This window comes from Globicephala melas, chromosome 5, assembly GCF_963455315.2.
Source record: "Globicephala melas chromosome 5, mGloMel1.2, whole genome shotgun sequence".
NCBI classification, from domain to species: domain Eukaryota; kingdom Metazoa; phylum Chordata; class Mammalia; order Artiodactyla; family Delphinidae; genus Globicephala; species Globicephala melas.
In genome coordinates this window covers 31,537,678-31,555,603 of record NC_083318.1, presented here as the reverse complement: position 1 = coordinate 31,555,603, position 17,926 = coordinate 31,537,678, and the positions used below count along the sequence as shown (strand labels likewise).

General features: G+C 45.0%; 1 protein-coding gene across 2 annotated transcripts in view; it reads left to right on the top strand.

Moving 5' to 3' along the window:
* Nucleotides 1-11,187, top strand: part of HADH (hydroxyacyl-CoA dehydrogenase) — a 47,493-nt gene extending 36,306 nt beyond the window's left edge. Inside the window, exons 6-9 of one of the 2 annotated variants that reach the window (XM_030864104.2) lie at nucleotides 3,730-3,802; nucleotides 9,244-9,360; nucleotides 10,338-10,489; nucleotides 10,760-11,187. In XM_030864104.2, the coding sequence (XP_030719964.1) occupies nucleotides 3,730-3,802; nucleotides 9,244-9,360; nucleotides 10,338-10,456 (309 nt within the window). In that variant the 3' untranslated portion in view covers nucleotides 10,457-10,489; nucleotides 10,760-11,187. The other variant, XM_060299110.2, reaches the window with a different exon arrangement.
* The last annotated feature ends 6,739 nt before the right edge of the window (nucleotides 11,188-17,926 follow it).

The window sequence follows — 17,926 nt, the reverse complement described above, 5'->3', positions numbered from 1 at the left end:
TTGAGCCTACCTGATACCCAGTAGTTTGTATCTCCCATTCTCCCACCCCTGTATTAACCTGTCCCCACCCCATGGTAACCACTAGTTTGTTCTCTGTTACTGTGAGTCTGCTTCTTTTTTGTTCTATTTACTAGTTTGTTGTATTTTTTAGATTCCACATATAAGTGATATCATACAGTATTTGTCTTTCTCTGTCTGACTTCACGTAGCATATTGCCCTCCAAGTCCATCCATGTTGCTGCAAATGGCAAAATTTTATTGTTTTTTATGGCTGAGCAGTATTGCATTGTATATATATCATGTCTGCTTAAGCCAGTTGTCTGTTGATGGGCACTTGGGTTGTTTCCATGTCATGGTTATTGTAAATAGTGCTGCTCTGAATATTGGGGTGCATGTATCTTTTCGAAGTAGTGTTTTTGTTTTTTCGGATATATATCCAGGAGTGGAATTGCTGGTTGACTGTAATCTTTTAAATACCATTGTGGTTCTTCTCATACCATAGTTTTGCTTTCTAAAATAGTCTCAAGTTTGAACTCAAACTTCAAATATTGTATTAACCCATGAAAACTCAAATTGTTCATGAATCATCTGAATCAGTCATCTGTCGATGTGGACCCCAATAGTCTTCCACATGCCAGTCCCCCCAGTGGAGGTCTGTAGTGTTATATTAGGGAATCTCATTTTTTAACACTCATTATTTTGGTTTAGTTTTATGGTTTTAAATATTTTGGATTAAAAAAAAATCACATTAATAACCAGAGGGTATGGTTGCACTTTTTCTTACCAGTTGATGCTTTTTTGTGGCAGAAAGTAGTCATAATGTTAGAAAGGGCATCAGCCTGCAGCAGATCAAAAGCCAGGTATGAAAATGGAGGTGCGGGAACAAGCCAGGGATGGTCTTCAGCAGCACAGTCATTAATGCTTGGAGAGTGATGATTCGTTCTTCCATCAGACTGGCCATGGCAGATGCAGGCCTGGCAACTCTGGTCTCATAAAATTACCCTTGTTACATCTCTTTTTAGGTGATACCTTAGGGCTTCTGGGGAGTCTTTCAGGGTCAGTTATTCAAGCTCTTGCTGAGGCACCCAGACGACAGAAGGCAATCACATAGAACAAGGGTCAGCAAACTTTTCTGCCAAGGGCCAGATAGTAATATTTTAGAGCTTATGGTCTCTGTTGCAACTACTCGATTCTGCTGCATGGACCATGCCAGCAGAGAAGTGTGGCTGTGTTCCACTAAAACTTTATTTACAACTGGATTTGGCCTGCAGGATTGTAGCTTACCAACACCCGACACAGAAGAATGGCATGAATGTGCCTGAAATGTGTCTTTCGTCCTAGTAGGACTTCACAGGGAAAGTGTGGTGTGAAAAGGTTAAGGCCATGGACTCTGGAGCCAGCCTGCCTGGGTTCACATCCTGGCTTTGGCACTTATTAGATGTGTAACCTTGGGCAAGTCACTTAACCTCTCTGTGCCTCAGTATCCTCTACCTCACATAGAGGTAATAATAGTACTTGTCTCACAGGGTTATCATGAGGAATAAATGAATTAATATTTGTAAAGTACTTAGAACAAACAATACCTGGTATGTAATAAATACAGTAAAGTATATTTAATAAATATATGTGTATGAAAAATATAAGGTGTATGATTATATAAAATTAAATTGCTTAATTAAAGGACTGTGTCTCTTTACATTCTACTGAGAGTATCACTCTGCATCCTCAGCAGCATTGAATATTATAATGGGGAAAAAACCTCTTGCCAGTAGTCTTACTGGCAACATGCTATTTTGTTCTAATGAATATTTCTTTAAATATTTTGTGAGTTTTCGCATGTTTTCCTTATTGAGTTCCATGAGCTCTTTATGTAAATGATTTTAAAACTCCATATATTATATATGGAGAAAATATTTTTCCCAGGCTGCTTTCTGATTTCTAACCTTGTATATGGTGTGCTTCATGTATTCAGGTACCCTACCCCATCCTGAATTTCTACAATAAACTTTTTGAAGTTGAAAAGCATTTTTGCCCTAGTTATTTAAAAAAGTTTTTTTATTAGAGTATAGTTGATTTACAACGTTTCATTAGTTTCCGCTGTACAGCAAAGTGTATCAGTTATACCTATATCCACTTTTTTAGATTCTTTTCCCATATAGGTCATTACAGAGTATTGAGAAGAGTTCCCTGTGCTATACAGTAGGTCCTTATTAATTACGTATTTTATATATAGTAGTGTGTATTTGTCAGTCCCAGTCTCCCAATTTATCACCCCCCCAACTTTCCCCCGGTAACCATAAGTTTGTTTTCTACACTTGTGACTCTTTCTGTTTTGTAAATAAGTTCATTTGTACCACTTTTTTAGATTTCACATATAAGCAATATCATGATATTTGTCTTTCTCTGTCTGACTTATTTCTCTCGGTATGAGATTCTCTAGGTCCATCCATGGTGCTGCAAATGGCATTATTCCTTTCTTTTTTTCTAGCTGAGTAATATCCCATTGTATATATGTACCACATCTTCTTTATCCATTCATCCGTCGATGGACATTTAAGTGCTTCCATGCCCTAGTTATTAAATCAACATGGTTATATTAATATAGTCTTGGTTAAAGTGATAAAGCTCTTTTGTGCATCTCTGTATTCCTGGGAGATGGGGTAGGCATGGTTTCAGCTTGTCCAGAGTGAAAGGAGCTACAAATCCTGTGGCTATGGTGTGCAGTCTGGTGAGTTGGAAGAGTAATGCAGGAGGCTGGGCGTCTTTAATTCAGATGTTTCTGGAGTGTCCAGTGTGTGCTTGAAACGGGACACAAGACCTGGGGCCAGGGTGCAGATTTCTTCCTGCAGGAGGATCACAGCCTTTTGTTAAAAGAGCGGGCTCCATTTACTTAGTGGAAATCAACTTCACATAAATACCACCAAAAAGTTAACCAACCCAGCCTGCCCCACAAGCTTCCAAAAGAGATCAGTAGGTAGAATCCAGACCCCATACTAGGCCTCCAGGAGAGATGGTTAAGCATTTTAATGAGGGGGGAAATGAAGAAAGGATGTGCAGTACAAGGAGTCATCAGGGTAGAGAGTCTTCCGTAGTGAGCTGTGAAAGGCCATCGATCTGTTAGCATCTGCTTGTTTGCCCCGGCACCTGTCCCCAGTTCCACCATCCTGTGCTGTGCGCTGGAGCCTGAGAAAATCCTGAGCAGCCGGGAGGTCGTGCTCCTACAAGGAGTGTTCAAGGTGGACTGTTACTTTTTCTAGACTCCTGGAAGGGATGTGGGAGAGAAGAGGAATAAAAGGACTACCATTTGAGGGGAGGGCTGTATGCACAGCATTTTATGTGTTCTGATTTATCTTCACAGCCTGTGAGGTGGAAGTTACTATTCCCATTTCACAGATGGTGAAACTGAGATTCAGAATGATGCAAAGTCAGAGAATATTAGAATTCGAGCCCACATCTGCCTGCCCCCAAAGCCATGCTCTTTCTAGTGACCTTATCTGCCTTTATTTCAGGGTCCGTGCAGTAGGGGCTTCTGGAGTACTATAATTGTTGGATAAACTGTCATGTGAGATAGAAGTGAGACTGTCTTGGTACCTTAAGACATTTTGAAAATGTATAGCTTGATAAATGTGGGTAACAGTCCAGGGTGAGAAGGAGTGATCTGGTGACTTTACAAAAGATAAAGTTCACGGAAATTTCATTTGTCTACTGTTTTTCTCTCTCCTCTGACAGGATACTCCTGGGTTTATTGTGAACCGTCTCCTGGTGCCGTACCTCATGGAAGCAGTCAGGCTGTATGAACGAGGTAGCTGTCCTGACCCAGGCTGGGTGCAGCGAGTCTGGGAGTTCTCCCGCAGGGTCTGTGGGAAGGGATGGGCCATGAGGTGTAGGGGAGGAGCTTCTGTTTTCTGGCTCTGTGGATCAGCCTGACCCTGGGCCCCCGTGCCTCTGTCACTGTGCTCCCAGGCCACCCTGGATTCCCTCTGAGGTGGCTCTGGGACAGCCCCCCCACTACAGTCCCAGCCAGAGCAATCATAGGCCAACACGGATTTATATCCTGGATCTCTGGTTAAAGGGTTTATTGCTTAAAATAATAATCATGATGATGATGATGATGATGTAGATGTAAAAATCACAGGGCTAGGAAACCTTTAAAATTCCCTAAAGTTCTAAAATTGTGACAGGAGAAGGGAAACGAGTAACAAGGCTGTTGTGTGACAAGGAATGTTAACAGCCTTGTCCATCCTTACTGAGTGATGTTATGATGCCTTTTTTTTTTAACCTTAAGAATGGTCTGAAATGGTTTTTTCTCAATACTTTGTTGATTGACAAAGAATCATTTTCCCTGTTGCAGAAGTAGACTTGGGACATGGTCCAAGGTTATAAAATGTCATGTATCCTGCCTGCCTTACCTACCGCATTTCTGGAAAGGTAACTATCATGTCTGCTTCAAAGGCAAACAGGCCTTAATAGGACTGGATGAAAAGCAAGTGTAATTGTTTTCAATTACTTCATTTACAAATGCTTGCTCCTGAGAATGTCATTTTTGAAACAAAACATTTATACTAGCTCTTCCAGAGAGATGAAAGCATATTTTCTTCCTCAAAATCTGCTTTAAATATTAAAACTTTTCTCTGTGTTTTATGGAGGCATTTGCCTCACTTTTGCTCCAAGATCAAACCAACACTTCTGTGTTTATCTATCAACAAATATGCCTAATTACACCTCAAAGACAGCATGAAGCATTTTGCCCTACTTTGAAAGGCAGGTTTTTTTGTAATGTTTTAGAATATAGCATGTGGGTGATCCACCTCTTAATGGTGTCTTTCTCACTGAAACATGCTGTCACTTTGATATATTTTCAACTGAACCATGTATCTGGTTGTAAGTTGAAAGTCATTTTCTTATCTTCTACTTTCCTCTTACCAGCAGTGGTCCTTTTCTAAACAGATGGAATCCCTTTAACCTTCACCATCACTAGCCACCTGGGAGGTAGAATTCGGAGGGGAGTCTGACCCCACAGGGGAAGTACTCTTACTTTGCCCTTGGCGGCGCCCTCAGTACCCTGGAGGTGCTGGGCGTCATGTCTGGCTGCTGTTTCCCAGGAAGCCACACTATGGTCTGGACTCCTCACACCTCAGGCTTCTTACCATGTCCGTTCTGCCACCTCAAGGTTCTGCCCTCATTCAGCCAGCGCAGGGGGTGCTCACATGCACGCCTGCCACCCCGCCTCTGTTAGCCTGCTCTGAGTGGCTGGCGGAACTGCATCCGTTCTTCTTTGAAACCTGAAGGCATTCTGGATTATCCTCTCTCGCTGCCATGTCTTTTCATTTGTCACTTTGGATTCCTCCCTGTCATCCCAGTCTCCCTGTGCCGGTCAGCCTGCCTTTAGTGAGGCTCCCCCAGGCAGCAAAGGATTTCCCGTTACCTTGTGTCTTTTCCAAACTGGTCTCCTCAAGTATTGTGTTGTCCAGGAGGGTGAGGAGACAGTGCGTGCAGTGCCGCCACCCCCCCACCCACCCCGGGCAGCAGAGTCAAGCCAAGTCAAGCTGTAAAAGGCAGCCCAGCCTTTTACAAACTCATTGTGGAGAATTTCTCTGGATGACACTGTCTTGGTCAGCTTGGGCTGCCATAAAAAATACAGCAATATAGATTGGGTGGCATATAAATGACAGAAATATAATTCTCGCAGTTCTGGAGGCTAAAGTCCAAATTGAGGGTGCCAGCATGATTGGGTATCTGTGCGAGTCCTCTTCTGGTTGTAGACTGCCTCCCATGGCAGAGAGCAGAGAGAGGAAACAGGCTCTCTTATGACTCTGAGAAGAGCACTGATCCCATTCATGGGAGCTCTACCCTTGTGACTCTTCTAATCCTAATTCCTACAAGACCCCACCTCCTTATACCATCGCATTGGGGGGTAGTATTTCAACATGAATTTTGGGTCCCTTACAAACACTTTTGGTATTCCCGAGGTAAGTGTGCCACTCAGACAGGTTGGCAGAATGCTGGTTTGAGCGGTAGAGGGTCGTCAGAAGGATGTGTGGGGCGTTAGAACAGAGAATCAGCTCCGTCGTTGTCCACTCGGGCCTCCTGGGCAGCTGAGCGTCTTTTCAGTGCACAGGCCCCCAGCAGCGCTTCCGTCAACTGCCTGTGGAGTCTAGCTGCGCTTCACCGCCCCCATCGCTGCTCTCTGGTGCTGGGAGCCTCCTTGCTTCTGCCGTGCCTTCCTCCCCAGTGCCCTGCAGCTTCTGTCCTCTCTCCTTCGTTGCTCTCATCATTCCCACTGTAACCGAGGCCTGATTGGTGGGCTTGGTCACCCTCGCCCCTGGGGGTCCGGGCTCTCTCTGCAGACCTTTGAGCAGGCTGGTGCCTGGAACAGACAGCTGCCCCCGTCAGATGCCACTGTGACAGGGTCCACTCTGGCAGCGTGGTGGGGCTGCATGGTTAGCTCTTCTCGGGTGACGCCCTGGGAGTGTCGTGAGCCTGTTCCCCAGGCACTGTGTGACATCCTGCTCACACTGTCCCTCCCCCGCCCAAGACGTGTTCAGCGGTTCCATTGTAGCCTACCAAATACGGTGCCCTCACCAGGGGGCCTTCTTTCTCCTCACCCTCTGCCTTCCTGTCATCACCCCACACCTTACTCCCAGCTTCTCACAAGGCCCCACTGCACTGTCCCCAGCGCTCCAGGCTGGATGTGATCTGTGTTGTTGTAACTCTCTGTACACTTCGCTTCTCCTTCGGGGCATGTGCTACTCTCTTCCCTGCCGCACGGCATGTGTCTCTCTTCTCCTACTGTACTCTTGTCTTCTGCGGCAGTATTTGGGTCCCCATCTTCATACCCCGCAAAGTGCTTGTGTAGGACAGGCTTTAGGTAGCTGTTGATGAATAAAGGAATGGTGGCTGCACTGCGGTTCTGATCTCTTTGCTGTGACTCTGGTTTGTTGTTAATGCCAAGAATGGTCGGTAGGTGGTGCTGATGAGCCGGCAGAGGAAGCCTGTTGGGGCAGGTCCCAGGTTCTCAGGCCTGCAGAAGAGCTGGGAGTTCACTGAGGACGCCCTTCTTTGTTGTTCAGAGCTGGCGGTAGGGGGGGGGGTCCCATGAGCCTCCTAAGGTTGATGCTGAATTTTGTGTATACGTGCATTTTCTTTGGAGAAGGTGTCAGGTTCCAAGTGAAGTGCTTGATTCTAAAGAGTAGGAATTATTGGTCTAAAATTATTATTGGTTAAAATTATTGGTCTATACCACGTGTTGTTAACTCCCACTTGGCACACCGGTCTGTATTTTATTTCTCTCTCTTTCCTTTTTGCCTCTTTCACCCTGTGTTACTCAGAACAGAATTTTTAGAATTATACTGACTTTGTAAAGCTTTTTAGATTTTTTTTCCATGATGTGCTGTGTCTTCATATTATTTCAATCAAGTGAGTCTCTGAATCTGGAATTACAGTTTTGACTCTAGGGTTTATTGTCTGTCTTGAATATTGATTTGATTAAATGGCTTTAGGTAAGTTGGAACCGTTATGCTATGAGATTTCTGTCCCCAGGGAGCCTATATTCTAATGAGGGGAGACAGCCTGTAGCGAATGAACCAATAGATAACATGTTAGGTTGTGATCAGCAATCCCCGAGAAAGATAAAGTCTAGGGGATGGCCGGAGTCCTAGCCTGGAGTCCTGACAGTTGCTAGTGTATATGCAGGGAGGAGGGGGAGGCTCTGATGCGGTGACACCTGAGCAGAGGTTCTGTGGATGGTGAGGACAGGTCACCAGTACAGGGAGCATCCTGGGCTGTCGTTGCAGCATTCTGGCCCGGACACCACGGAAACCTCAAAGTCTAATGAAATCCTCTCGGCATAATCCACTTATCAGCTGCCGGCTTCTTTCTCACTCCTGCCTTTGTACGTGCTGTTCCTGCTCCCTGGAATGCCCTTCCCTGCCCCTCCCTGAGATTCTCTTCAGGACTGCCAGGACCCGGGCCTGGGTGGCAGTTGTGGTGAAGTCGTGGCAGTATGAGTAAATCTCTCCGTGTTTGTGACTCTTCATGAACCCTCAGCACTTGTCATGATGAAATTTGTGCTTTACACGTCTGAATCCTCCCATTATACTGTGAACACTGGAGTGCTTGTCTTGTTTTTCTTTGTCTCATTCCAAGTCTCTGGTGCCTGATACATAACAGATATAGGCAAAAGTTGAATGAATGAGTGAATGAGGCTGCCTGATAAGCCTAATGTGTATGTGATCATTTTTGCTCTCATGGCCTGAAGCTCAAATCATGGTTCTCAGGATCCTCTGGTTGACTAATCAGTGGAGTACTGATAATGTCTCCCGTAAGAAATAATTGGTTGGTATTTTAATCATCTGGAACCGCCTGGAAATCCTTTGGCATTACCTTAGTACTTCATATGCTTTTAAAAATAGAGTCTTTATGCATGTTAAGTAGTTCTTGTTCCTCATGTCTAAAAATCTGAAATATTTAGGTTGTGAAATCTCTCAAGTCTTTTATAGCTTTTTAATTTTATTTAGCTTTGGTATAATTGACCATTTCTTTATGCTTTGGAACAAAATTCTAGATAGACACTTGTGACAGGCTAGTCCTGATTTTGGAGAAAGGGACCAGGTTGTTCTCTGTAAAGACCTCTGTGACCCAGGGACATTATGTGAAGGATAAAAACTCCAAGAAAAAAGCACTTGGCCCTTGACTCCTCAGCACACTTGCACACTTACATGGCAGTGCTCAGTCGGGTTTGGGCTTTCCTTTAAACATTATCGTGACTAAAGAGTTTGTGTGCATGTGATTCCAGAGGGATACTCATTACTTATAAAACCAGGAAATCTGGAAAAGAAAAATATACATATAATACATAGAAAAACAAAAAAAAGCCCATTTATCAATCAAAAACATGTCCTCGCTTTAAAGGATATTTTGGTAAGTTATTCCAGAGAAGGTGATTCCCAATCCATTAGGAAGTAACTAATGTTTCCAGGCCACTGGGGCCTTCTCTCTCCATGAACAAGGTTGCAGTGCTCTAGAATTCACCTCACAGAGTAACTTCGTGGAGTAGCTCTGAAAATCTTGTGACCTATTTGGCATTTACCTCTAAGAAAAATCTTACCTCAGCCAGAGTTCCTGACTCCAGATGTTTTTTGAATGTGCAAATATGTAAAATGCTAGTAATTCAGGGACTCAGCACGTGACCAGGAGGATTCTGGGAAGGATGGTGGTGACTCAGCACTGCCCTCTTCTGCGTAGGTGATGCGTCCAAGGAAGACATCGATACTGCTATGAAGCTGGGCGCTGGGTACCCCATGGGCCCATTCGAGCTTCTCGATTACGTTGGGCTGGATACTACGAAGTTCATCATGGACGGTAAGAATTGGAATTCTCTGTTGTCTGTCTTTAATTGAGTTGAGGTAGTCTCTCAACTATGAATTAAAGTATAATGCCTATTTAAACAGAGAAGGAGTCTTAGTAGACCTTCCAAAGTCCTGCCCCACCAGCTTAAAGATTAAAGTGAAATGGCAGAAGGAAAAATGTGATTGCCTATTCTCCTCATAAGGCAACTTTTTTTTTAAACTTTTCATTTTGAAATAATTATAGATGCACAAGAAGTCTCAAATACAGCACAGACAGGGCCTGTGTACCCCTTTATATAGTTTCCCCCTGTGGTTCCATCTTATATCATAACCACAGTACAGTATCAAAGCCAGGAAATTGACATTGGTACACATTCTATCACATATGCTGATATGTGTAACCACTGAATTCAAGATGCACAGCCATTTAAAAAAGTGTATTCATTTTACTGTAGTGGCTCTGAAGACAAGTTTAAAATAGTAACCAAAATTGGGCTACCGAAGTTGAATGTACCTCATAATACCAAGTTGCACAAAGAATACTTACGGGAGGAGCAAGGAGGGCTCTGGTTTAAGCATGAACTTTTGAATTTTATGAGGGTACAAAATACCAGGGGCAGCAAATTCAGATTTGTTGAAAAGTCATTTCACTGTGTCACTGAGGGGTCCAGCCACCAGGTGAATGGGTTCTGTTTGTGACCCTGGACCTTTGGCATTAGCGATTCCCAGGAAGGGGTCGGATGAACGGGACGGCCATTGGTAGAGCTGGGCCTCGAGTGGCGCGGCCTGGTGGCAGCACACCCGCTTTAGGGCTCATGCTCAGCCTTCCTTCTGCCTCTGCCGTTTTGGCCCGAGTGACACCAAGCCTGTGGGGCTCTCCCACATCAGAGTAAGGACCCTTCTCCCCACACTCTGCCTCCAGACTTGCCCAGGAACGCCGAGACTTAAACCCAGCAGTTCATCCGAAGCTCTTTTCCCTCCTCTCAATAGGATGGCATGAAATGGATACAAAGAACCCCTTGTTTCAGTCCAGCCCATCCATGAATAAGCTGGTAGCAGAGAATAAGCTTGGCAAGAAGACTGGAGAAGGATATTACAAATACAAGTGATGCGCAGCTTCTCTGGCTCTGGGAAGAAGCCCCGTAAGCACATACCAACAGCTCCCCAAGTGCCCAGGGGAATGCTCTTTGGTCAGACGTTCCCTCACACAGCACAGTCTGTTCAATGTGCATTTTGATTGTAATCTATCTGAACTAATTATTTACAGTAGTTACAGTAATAGCCGATTCCTCCACTGAGAACTAATTCCCTTTTTAAGTCTGTTTATTCATTTCTGTGTATTTTCTAAAAAGCTTTACACCTTAGGTGCCTTGGAGTAAACATTTATTTTGAACCTTGTCGTTTTTGTAAAGAGTGTCCTGAACCTGAACTCATTCACTTGTAACGAGAGCACCCTGTGTCCGTCGTTGCCACACGGGAGAGCCGCGAGCCGTTGCCTCGTCGTGGTGTGTCTGTGGAGGGCTGCGTTAGCAGCACCTGCATCTCGCCTTTACCAGAACATGTGCTGCCTGCAGCCTCAAGCCTTACCCTACTTCGGGCGTGACGTCAGGTGTCACGCCTCAATTCAGCTCATCATCGAGATGCTGCTTCTGGATTGGTGGGAATACCTCCATGTGTTTTGTTTTTGCAGGAAGAGGTTTCATTCACCTCTGAAATCTGAGTGGTTATTGTCTTTTTTTTTTCATGAGAAATAATTGCTGCAGATTGACTCTAATGAAATGCAGTCTTTTATTCTGTGAAAATTTGAATTCAAATAAACATGTAAAATTTAAAATCATAATATGCTTAAATGGTTATAAAAGTAAAGGTTGGTAATTTAGGCAGAAGCTGTGCCATGTTCCTTGGCCTGTAGTCACTTTTTTGAGTGGTAATGGAGGGGGAGGAGTGGCAGGAGAGGGTGTTCATGTACAACCTGCCTGCAGCTGTCACTCCAGATTTCTTACCCACAGAGCAAGAATAAGGGCACAGAAAACACTTTTTAAGGAACATCGGTTTCTTCTTTGCCAACAAAAAGAAACAGTGTAACATAAGCTTCTTTTAATCATTGGCTTGAGAAAGTGTCTTCCAAGATAGAATTTTGAAGCTAGAAAGAAATCAGAAACCCTGAGGTCCAGTGGCCTGATTAACAGATAGCTGAAGTGATGTGTCCAAGGTCACCAGAAATTTTGTGGCGGAGCCAGGATTAGAACTAGGTTTCAATGATTAAAAAAAAAATACAAATAAGCAAATTTGAAAATTTCAAACAGGACTGTCCCCAAAATGGGCATCCTTGTTTGGTATCCTGGGTCACAGTGCCAGTGGTTGAGAGATTTCTGCCCCCCTCCATTTCATGGTGGATAAAGGGGAGCTTATTCTTTTTTTTTACTTGAATCTAACTATAGCATAATGGAAAAATTAATATGTACTTACATTTCTACCACACATAGAACCTGGTTTAGGAAACTTGTAGGTTATTCTTATAAAACATTTCCTAACGATAAAAGGAAGCACCTGTGACACCATCACCATTTCCATTACTTAAGGTTACCCTGTGGTCAGACAGCCCCCTGCTCACTCTCAGGCTGGCTCCTGACCTTTGTTTGACAGGAGCCCCGGGCTTAGGAGGGGCCTTTCTTTCTTTCTATTCTCTGACTGGAGTGCCCGCAGGATGTGGGCCCTTGTCTTGGAAATGGCAGGGCTCACTCTTGACCACTGAATTCCAGGAAAGAGAGCTCTCAGTGGTGTGACTGTCAGCCTGCCGGGGTGAGGGTGGAGGTCACAGCACCTTTCTCTGGCTGAGGGTTTTCAGCTCACTCAGCCTGCCAGAAAGTCAGAACACCTGGCCTCTGAAGATTCTTTTATCATTTTCAAAAATCCTGTTCCACATGGCATGTTTGAGTCCGGGAAGGAATTTTGAACATCTTCTTACACACAGGAGCAGAGAGCGGCTTTCTCAGCCCCGTCTCTGCATTCTTGGGTGAGCCCAGCTGCTGCCCGCCGAGGGCTCCGTGGGGAGAAGGGTCTCTGTGGTCAGGTCCTCTGCTTTCAAATCAGGACGGCTGCTGCTGTTTGCCACGGTATGTGTTGCAAACTGAGCCTCAGCAGGAACCGTAGGGGCTTGGGTTGGCCTCCACTGTGTTTGGCTGCACTTGTTCAGGAGGGAGGGCAAGTCCAGGCGGGGCTGTGGGCCTGGCTTCCCCGATGCTGTTCCTCCTCTATTCCCTGAACTCTCCTCCAATCAGCGATCCAGGGATGTTTGGTCACATCTTGAACGTAATTACTAGATTTTTTAGATCAAGAGGATACTCTCCCCCCTTCTCTCCTGTACTCCCTTCTTAGTGATATTATTATTCCTATGATAGAAATGAAAATTTGAGATTAAAAAGAAAGCTGTACGATGGATGAAATAGCTTGTCGAAAAAGACTAAGTGAGCCTCTGAGCATAGCCATCACCTGGACTTCAATTATGTTTAGCCAGATGGCGTTCTCTGAAGGATAGTTTTAGCGCTTCTGAAGATGTCTTTGTAAAGTAAAAATTGTGGCCCTTTAATGTCCATAAGCTTCACTGTTAGTAGTTTCTCAGGGGGCAATGGTTGGCTAATTCTCTTTCTTTTTAAAAATTAATTTATGGCTGCGTTGGGTCTTCGTTGCTGCGTGCGGGCTTTCTCTAGTTGTGGCGAGCGGGGGCTATCTTCGTTGCGGTGCGCGGGCTTCTCATTGTGGTGGCTTCTCTAGTTGCGGAGCATGGGCTCTAGGCGCACGGGCTTCAGTAGTTGTGGCTCACAGGCTTAGTTGCTCCGCGGCATGTGGGATCTAAGTGGACCAGGGCTCGAACCCGTGTCCCCTGCATTAGCTGGCGGATTCTTAACCACTGTGCCACCAGGGAAGTCCTGGCTAACTTCTCTTGGCATCAGTTGTAAGGTCTGTTTCCAGTTTGGGGACTGTTAACTGATGCAGCATGGGGGTAAGGCAGGAACAGATCTTGAAACTACAGTATAAAATCTGGCGGTACAAAATGATTCCCCACTGGGTTCTGTTCTATGGTAACTTTTCTGACTCTTTAACATGTCAGCTTTTAAAAGCTCATTTGAGACCCAGCCATTAATTGTTGGAGGAGGTAAAACCAATGTTAGTCACCGCTTATACAACATGCACAAATTACACTTTCTCTCATAGTTTTCAAGTTATAGTTGTCACACATTTGAAACAAGCTTTTGTCTTGATTTTAATCCCTTTAACATTTCAACCTAAGTAACTAATTGATTAAGTCTTAGCAGAAATACAAGGTGTGGCTGTAATTTTGTGGAACTAATTTTCCTGTAAACAGGCATTGATGGTACATAAACAGTAATCAAAAAATGCTTTGAACAATGGAAGCATTGCTGCGTTTTCAACCCAATTCGATTGTGTAAATTCTGTTTTTAAGATCACTCGATTTCATAATCACAGTTTTTATTTCTATGGCAGAACAAATTTTAACTCCTGAAAGACAGAAAAATCCCATCATTGATACTAATTCTATTCAGCGTTTTATTTAAAATGACCAAATGTAGCTGTTCCAGAATTAATCGGTATAAGTGATTAATACCATGGGCTTTGGAATTAAGCAGACTTGGGTTCTAGTGCTCAGCTGCACTCTCTTTACCTATGTAGCCTCACCTCGAGGGGGCGGGGCGGGCAGTTGTCTTCTGGAGAAATCTAGCAGAATGGGCACAGTGATGGGGCCTACCCGACAGGGTTTCTGAGGACCAAATGAGATGATGGACATCCGGTGTTGAGCTCATTGCCTGGCTCAATAGGCTGATCGTGACTGCCTCCCTCCTCTATGCCCATTGGAAGGAAGCCAAGGTTCCTGAGAACCTGCAGGCTTAAGAGCCTTTTACACTTGCGGGAGGGAGCTGAGTGACAGGGAGTCTTAGAGGTGAAGCTGCGGGGACAACTGGGTGAAAAGATAAGTGCGGGCGCTCCATACTCCACCCCGCAGCTGCTCCACAAGGGCCTCCCAAGCCTCGGGAGGGCCACTGTCAGGGCTGATCCGGAGGGAGAAGCACGCAGGAACCAGCGAGCGGGCGAGGCGGCCGTCACCCAGGTGAGTTCCGTTTTATGTGTGAGCAGTAGACTGGAAGATTCAGGACCCCAGAAGGAAAGCAAGTGCGTAGGAGAGAGGGCCCCAAGACTCGCCGAACACATGCAGAAGTCAGGGAAGGGGGCGGTGTAGGAACAGAAGCAGCGGCGAACTTCGTGCTCTCCTAGCGTTTGTCAAGGCAGAGCCAGGAGACAGGCCTTCAGGCGCAAGGGTTGTGGCCGCTGCTGGCCTGCAGGCCTCGAGTCCGCCAAAAACATGTAGCCTGTTCTCAGGCGGCCGAGCACATGTTATAAGAGAAAACTTAGACTAAGAACTCCTCGTAAACGGTCACTTTACCACGTTTGGAAATCCTGGGTTTAGAAAACAGGAAACTGAGAAACCACCCAAACAGGCCTGGGGAGGAAGGCGCGTTTCCGCGAAGTTTTCTGGTTGAAGCGTCTGAAGGACCGAACCCTGAAAGCCTCACTCTAGAGCCGCGTGGAGGTTTTGCCACCTACCCCTGGGGAGGGGGATTTCCAGAGCTCTAACACCTCAGTGTTACAGCTGCAGGGCAGCCCCCCCACCCCACCCATGGATTCGTGGCGGAGCCGGAGCGCCCTGGTTGGGCCCGGGGCCGTGATTGGCCCTCTGAGTCCAGAGGAGAGGCTGTCCGCCCTGAGGCCCGCAGGTGACACCTGCTTAACTGGCATCAGGTGATGCGTGAGGGAGGGAATTGGTACCGAGCTGCCTTCCCCTCCCCCCCAACCCTGCACAGCTGGCAGAGCTTAAGCGAAGGCACACACCTCCTCGGCTGGGAACCAGCCGCGTGCGCGTGTTGGTGTTTAGAGAGTCCGCTGCCCTTTCAGCACTGGGTTTCTTGGGGGATTCTGCCGGTAGCTGGCTCGATGCTCTTAGGTCAGAGGCCCGTGTGAGGTCACGAATGCTCAAGTCTTGATTTTCTCTGTTGTCCTCCCTTGCCAGTTAAGGCTCGCACGTGTTAGGGGCTGACTCGTGCTAGCGTCGTTTTGTTAAAGTCACGCTAGTCTGCAGTGCCAGGGGCTCTGGGGACAACACATCTCTGTCGCGCTTCTTGCTGTTTGCAGTCCCTGCCCCATCCCTGTGCGTCACAGCCTCCTCGCAACTCTGTGCTCCAGGGCCTCTCATCACCGCTTGAAATTCCCCATCCCTGCTGCTCTGGGAGAAAGGACTGGAGGGGAGAATAGACACAGTGCTCCTAACATTTCAGAATAAAAGTTGTGGTGGCCACGATATTGAGTGTTGCATTCAGGTTGAAAGCGTATGAAAATGGGCCAGTTTTTTTTTTTTTTCCTTTCTATCAATTTTTTTTAAATTAAGGTATATTTGATTTACAGTGTCGTGGTAATTTCTGCTGTACAGCAAATGATTCAGTTATACATATTTATGCATTCGTTTTTCACATTCTTTTCCATGATGGTTTATCATAGGATACTGAATATAGTTCTCTGGGCTATACAGTAGGACCTTGTTGTTTATGCCTTCGATATATAATAGCTCACATCTGCTAATCCCAACCTCCCACTCCATCCCTCCCCCAACCCCCTTCCCCTTGGTAACCACCAGTCTGTTCTCTGTGTCCGTGTTTCTGTTTCATAGGCAGGTTCATTTGTGTCATGTTTTAGATTTCATGTGTGATATCATATGGTATTTGTCTTTCTCTGTCTGACTTCACTTAGTATGATAATCTCTAGGTCCATCCATGTTGCTGCAAATGCATTATTTCATTCTTCTTTATGGCTGAGTAATATTCCATTGTATGTATGTACCACATCTTCTTTTTATCCATTCATCTGTTGATGGACATTTAGGTTGCTTGCATGTCTTGACTATTGTGAATAGTGCAGCTGTGAACATAGCGGGGGTGTGTATATCTTTTTGAATTATACTTTTGTCCAGATATATGCCCAGGAGTGGGATGGCTGGGTCATATGGTCTATTTTTAGGTTTTTTTTTTTTTTTTTTTAGTTTTAGTTTTAGTTTTTTAAGTGGCTGTACCAATTTACATTCCCACCAACAGTGCAGGAGGGTTCCCTTTTCTCCATACCCTCTCCAGCATTTGTTCTTTGTAGAGTTTTTTTTTATTTAATTGTTTTATACAGCAGGTTCTTATTATCTATTTTATACACATCAGTGTATACATGTCAATCCCAATCTCCCAGTTCATCCCACCACCACCACCCACCCCTGCCGCTTTCCCCCCTTGGTGTCCATACGTTTGTTCTCTACATCTGTGTCTCTATTTCTGCCTTGCAAGCCAGTTCATCTGTACCATTTTCCTAGGTTCCACATATATGCATTAATATATGATATTTGTTTTTCTCTTTCTGACTTACTTCACTCTGTATGACACAGCTAGGTCCATCCACGTCTCTACAATGTTAGTTGTAGAGTTTTTGATGATAACCATTCTGACTGGTGTGAGGTGACACCTCACTGTAGTTTTGATTTGCATTTCTCTAATAATTAGTGATGTTGAGCATCTTTTCATGTGCCTCTTGGCCATCTGTATGTCTTCTTTAGAGAAATGTCTATTTAGGTCTTCTGAAAATGGGCCAGTTGTTGTAAGGGGCGCCTGGATGGGTTGGAGTTCTGAGACCAGGCACTGAGGAAAGAAGAGACCCAGCTAGTTGGATCCTAGGAATCAGAGCAGACACAGCTTGTGCCAGATGCTGGAATGCGGGGAACAGATGAAGTGGTTCAGCAGGCACCCCTGGGCTTTTTAAGTCCCCAGCAAGCACTGCACAGGCCTTGCTTTGTACGCTGCATGGTGGCTAGAGCCGGGCATGGAGGGCGAGCTAGATTTTGAAACCGTGGGTTGCCTTTCTCCAGCTGAGTAACGTTGATAGGACCTGTAAAAACAACAGGCCAATTTGTGGGGCTCCGTTTTACTTTGGTTGTCTTGCACCTTCTTCCTGGTGGGAGAAAATATTACTACAGTGTAGAACATAATTTAGTGATTCTACTGAGTTCAAATTCTGAGACAATTAAGTTACGAACAGAGAAGAGAATGACTAATCTGTTCTCACTGCGACTACAAAGAGAAACAACAGTTGTGTGATTAAGTCTGTTTGTAGGCAGTGTTCTCATTCCATCCGGCAAGTAATACATTTTCGAACAACTTCTCCATGTATTTAATGGAGATCAAAATTTAACTGAGCCGGTAACATCTCAAGCTATTAGAGATGAGATAAAGAAAAATATTTAATAAACACATCAGTGTAAATGACCCGATACAATCCAGACTCTGCACCCTTAGTGTAACCATTTCCTCGCTCTTTGGTCCAAAACAGAGTGGTTAGGCCTGGTTACCAACTGCTTCCACGGGCAGAAGAAAAATACTCATATGTTCTATGGCTACAGGCATTACAAAAACAAGGTATTATTTTTTTACATTGGGGAAAAAAGAAACTGTTTAATAACAAATTCTAAAACAATT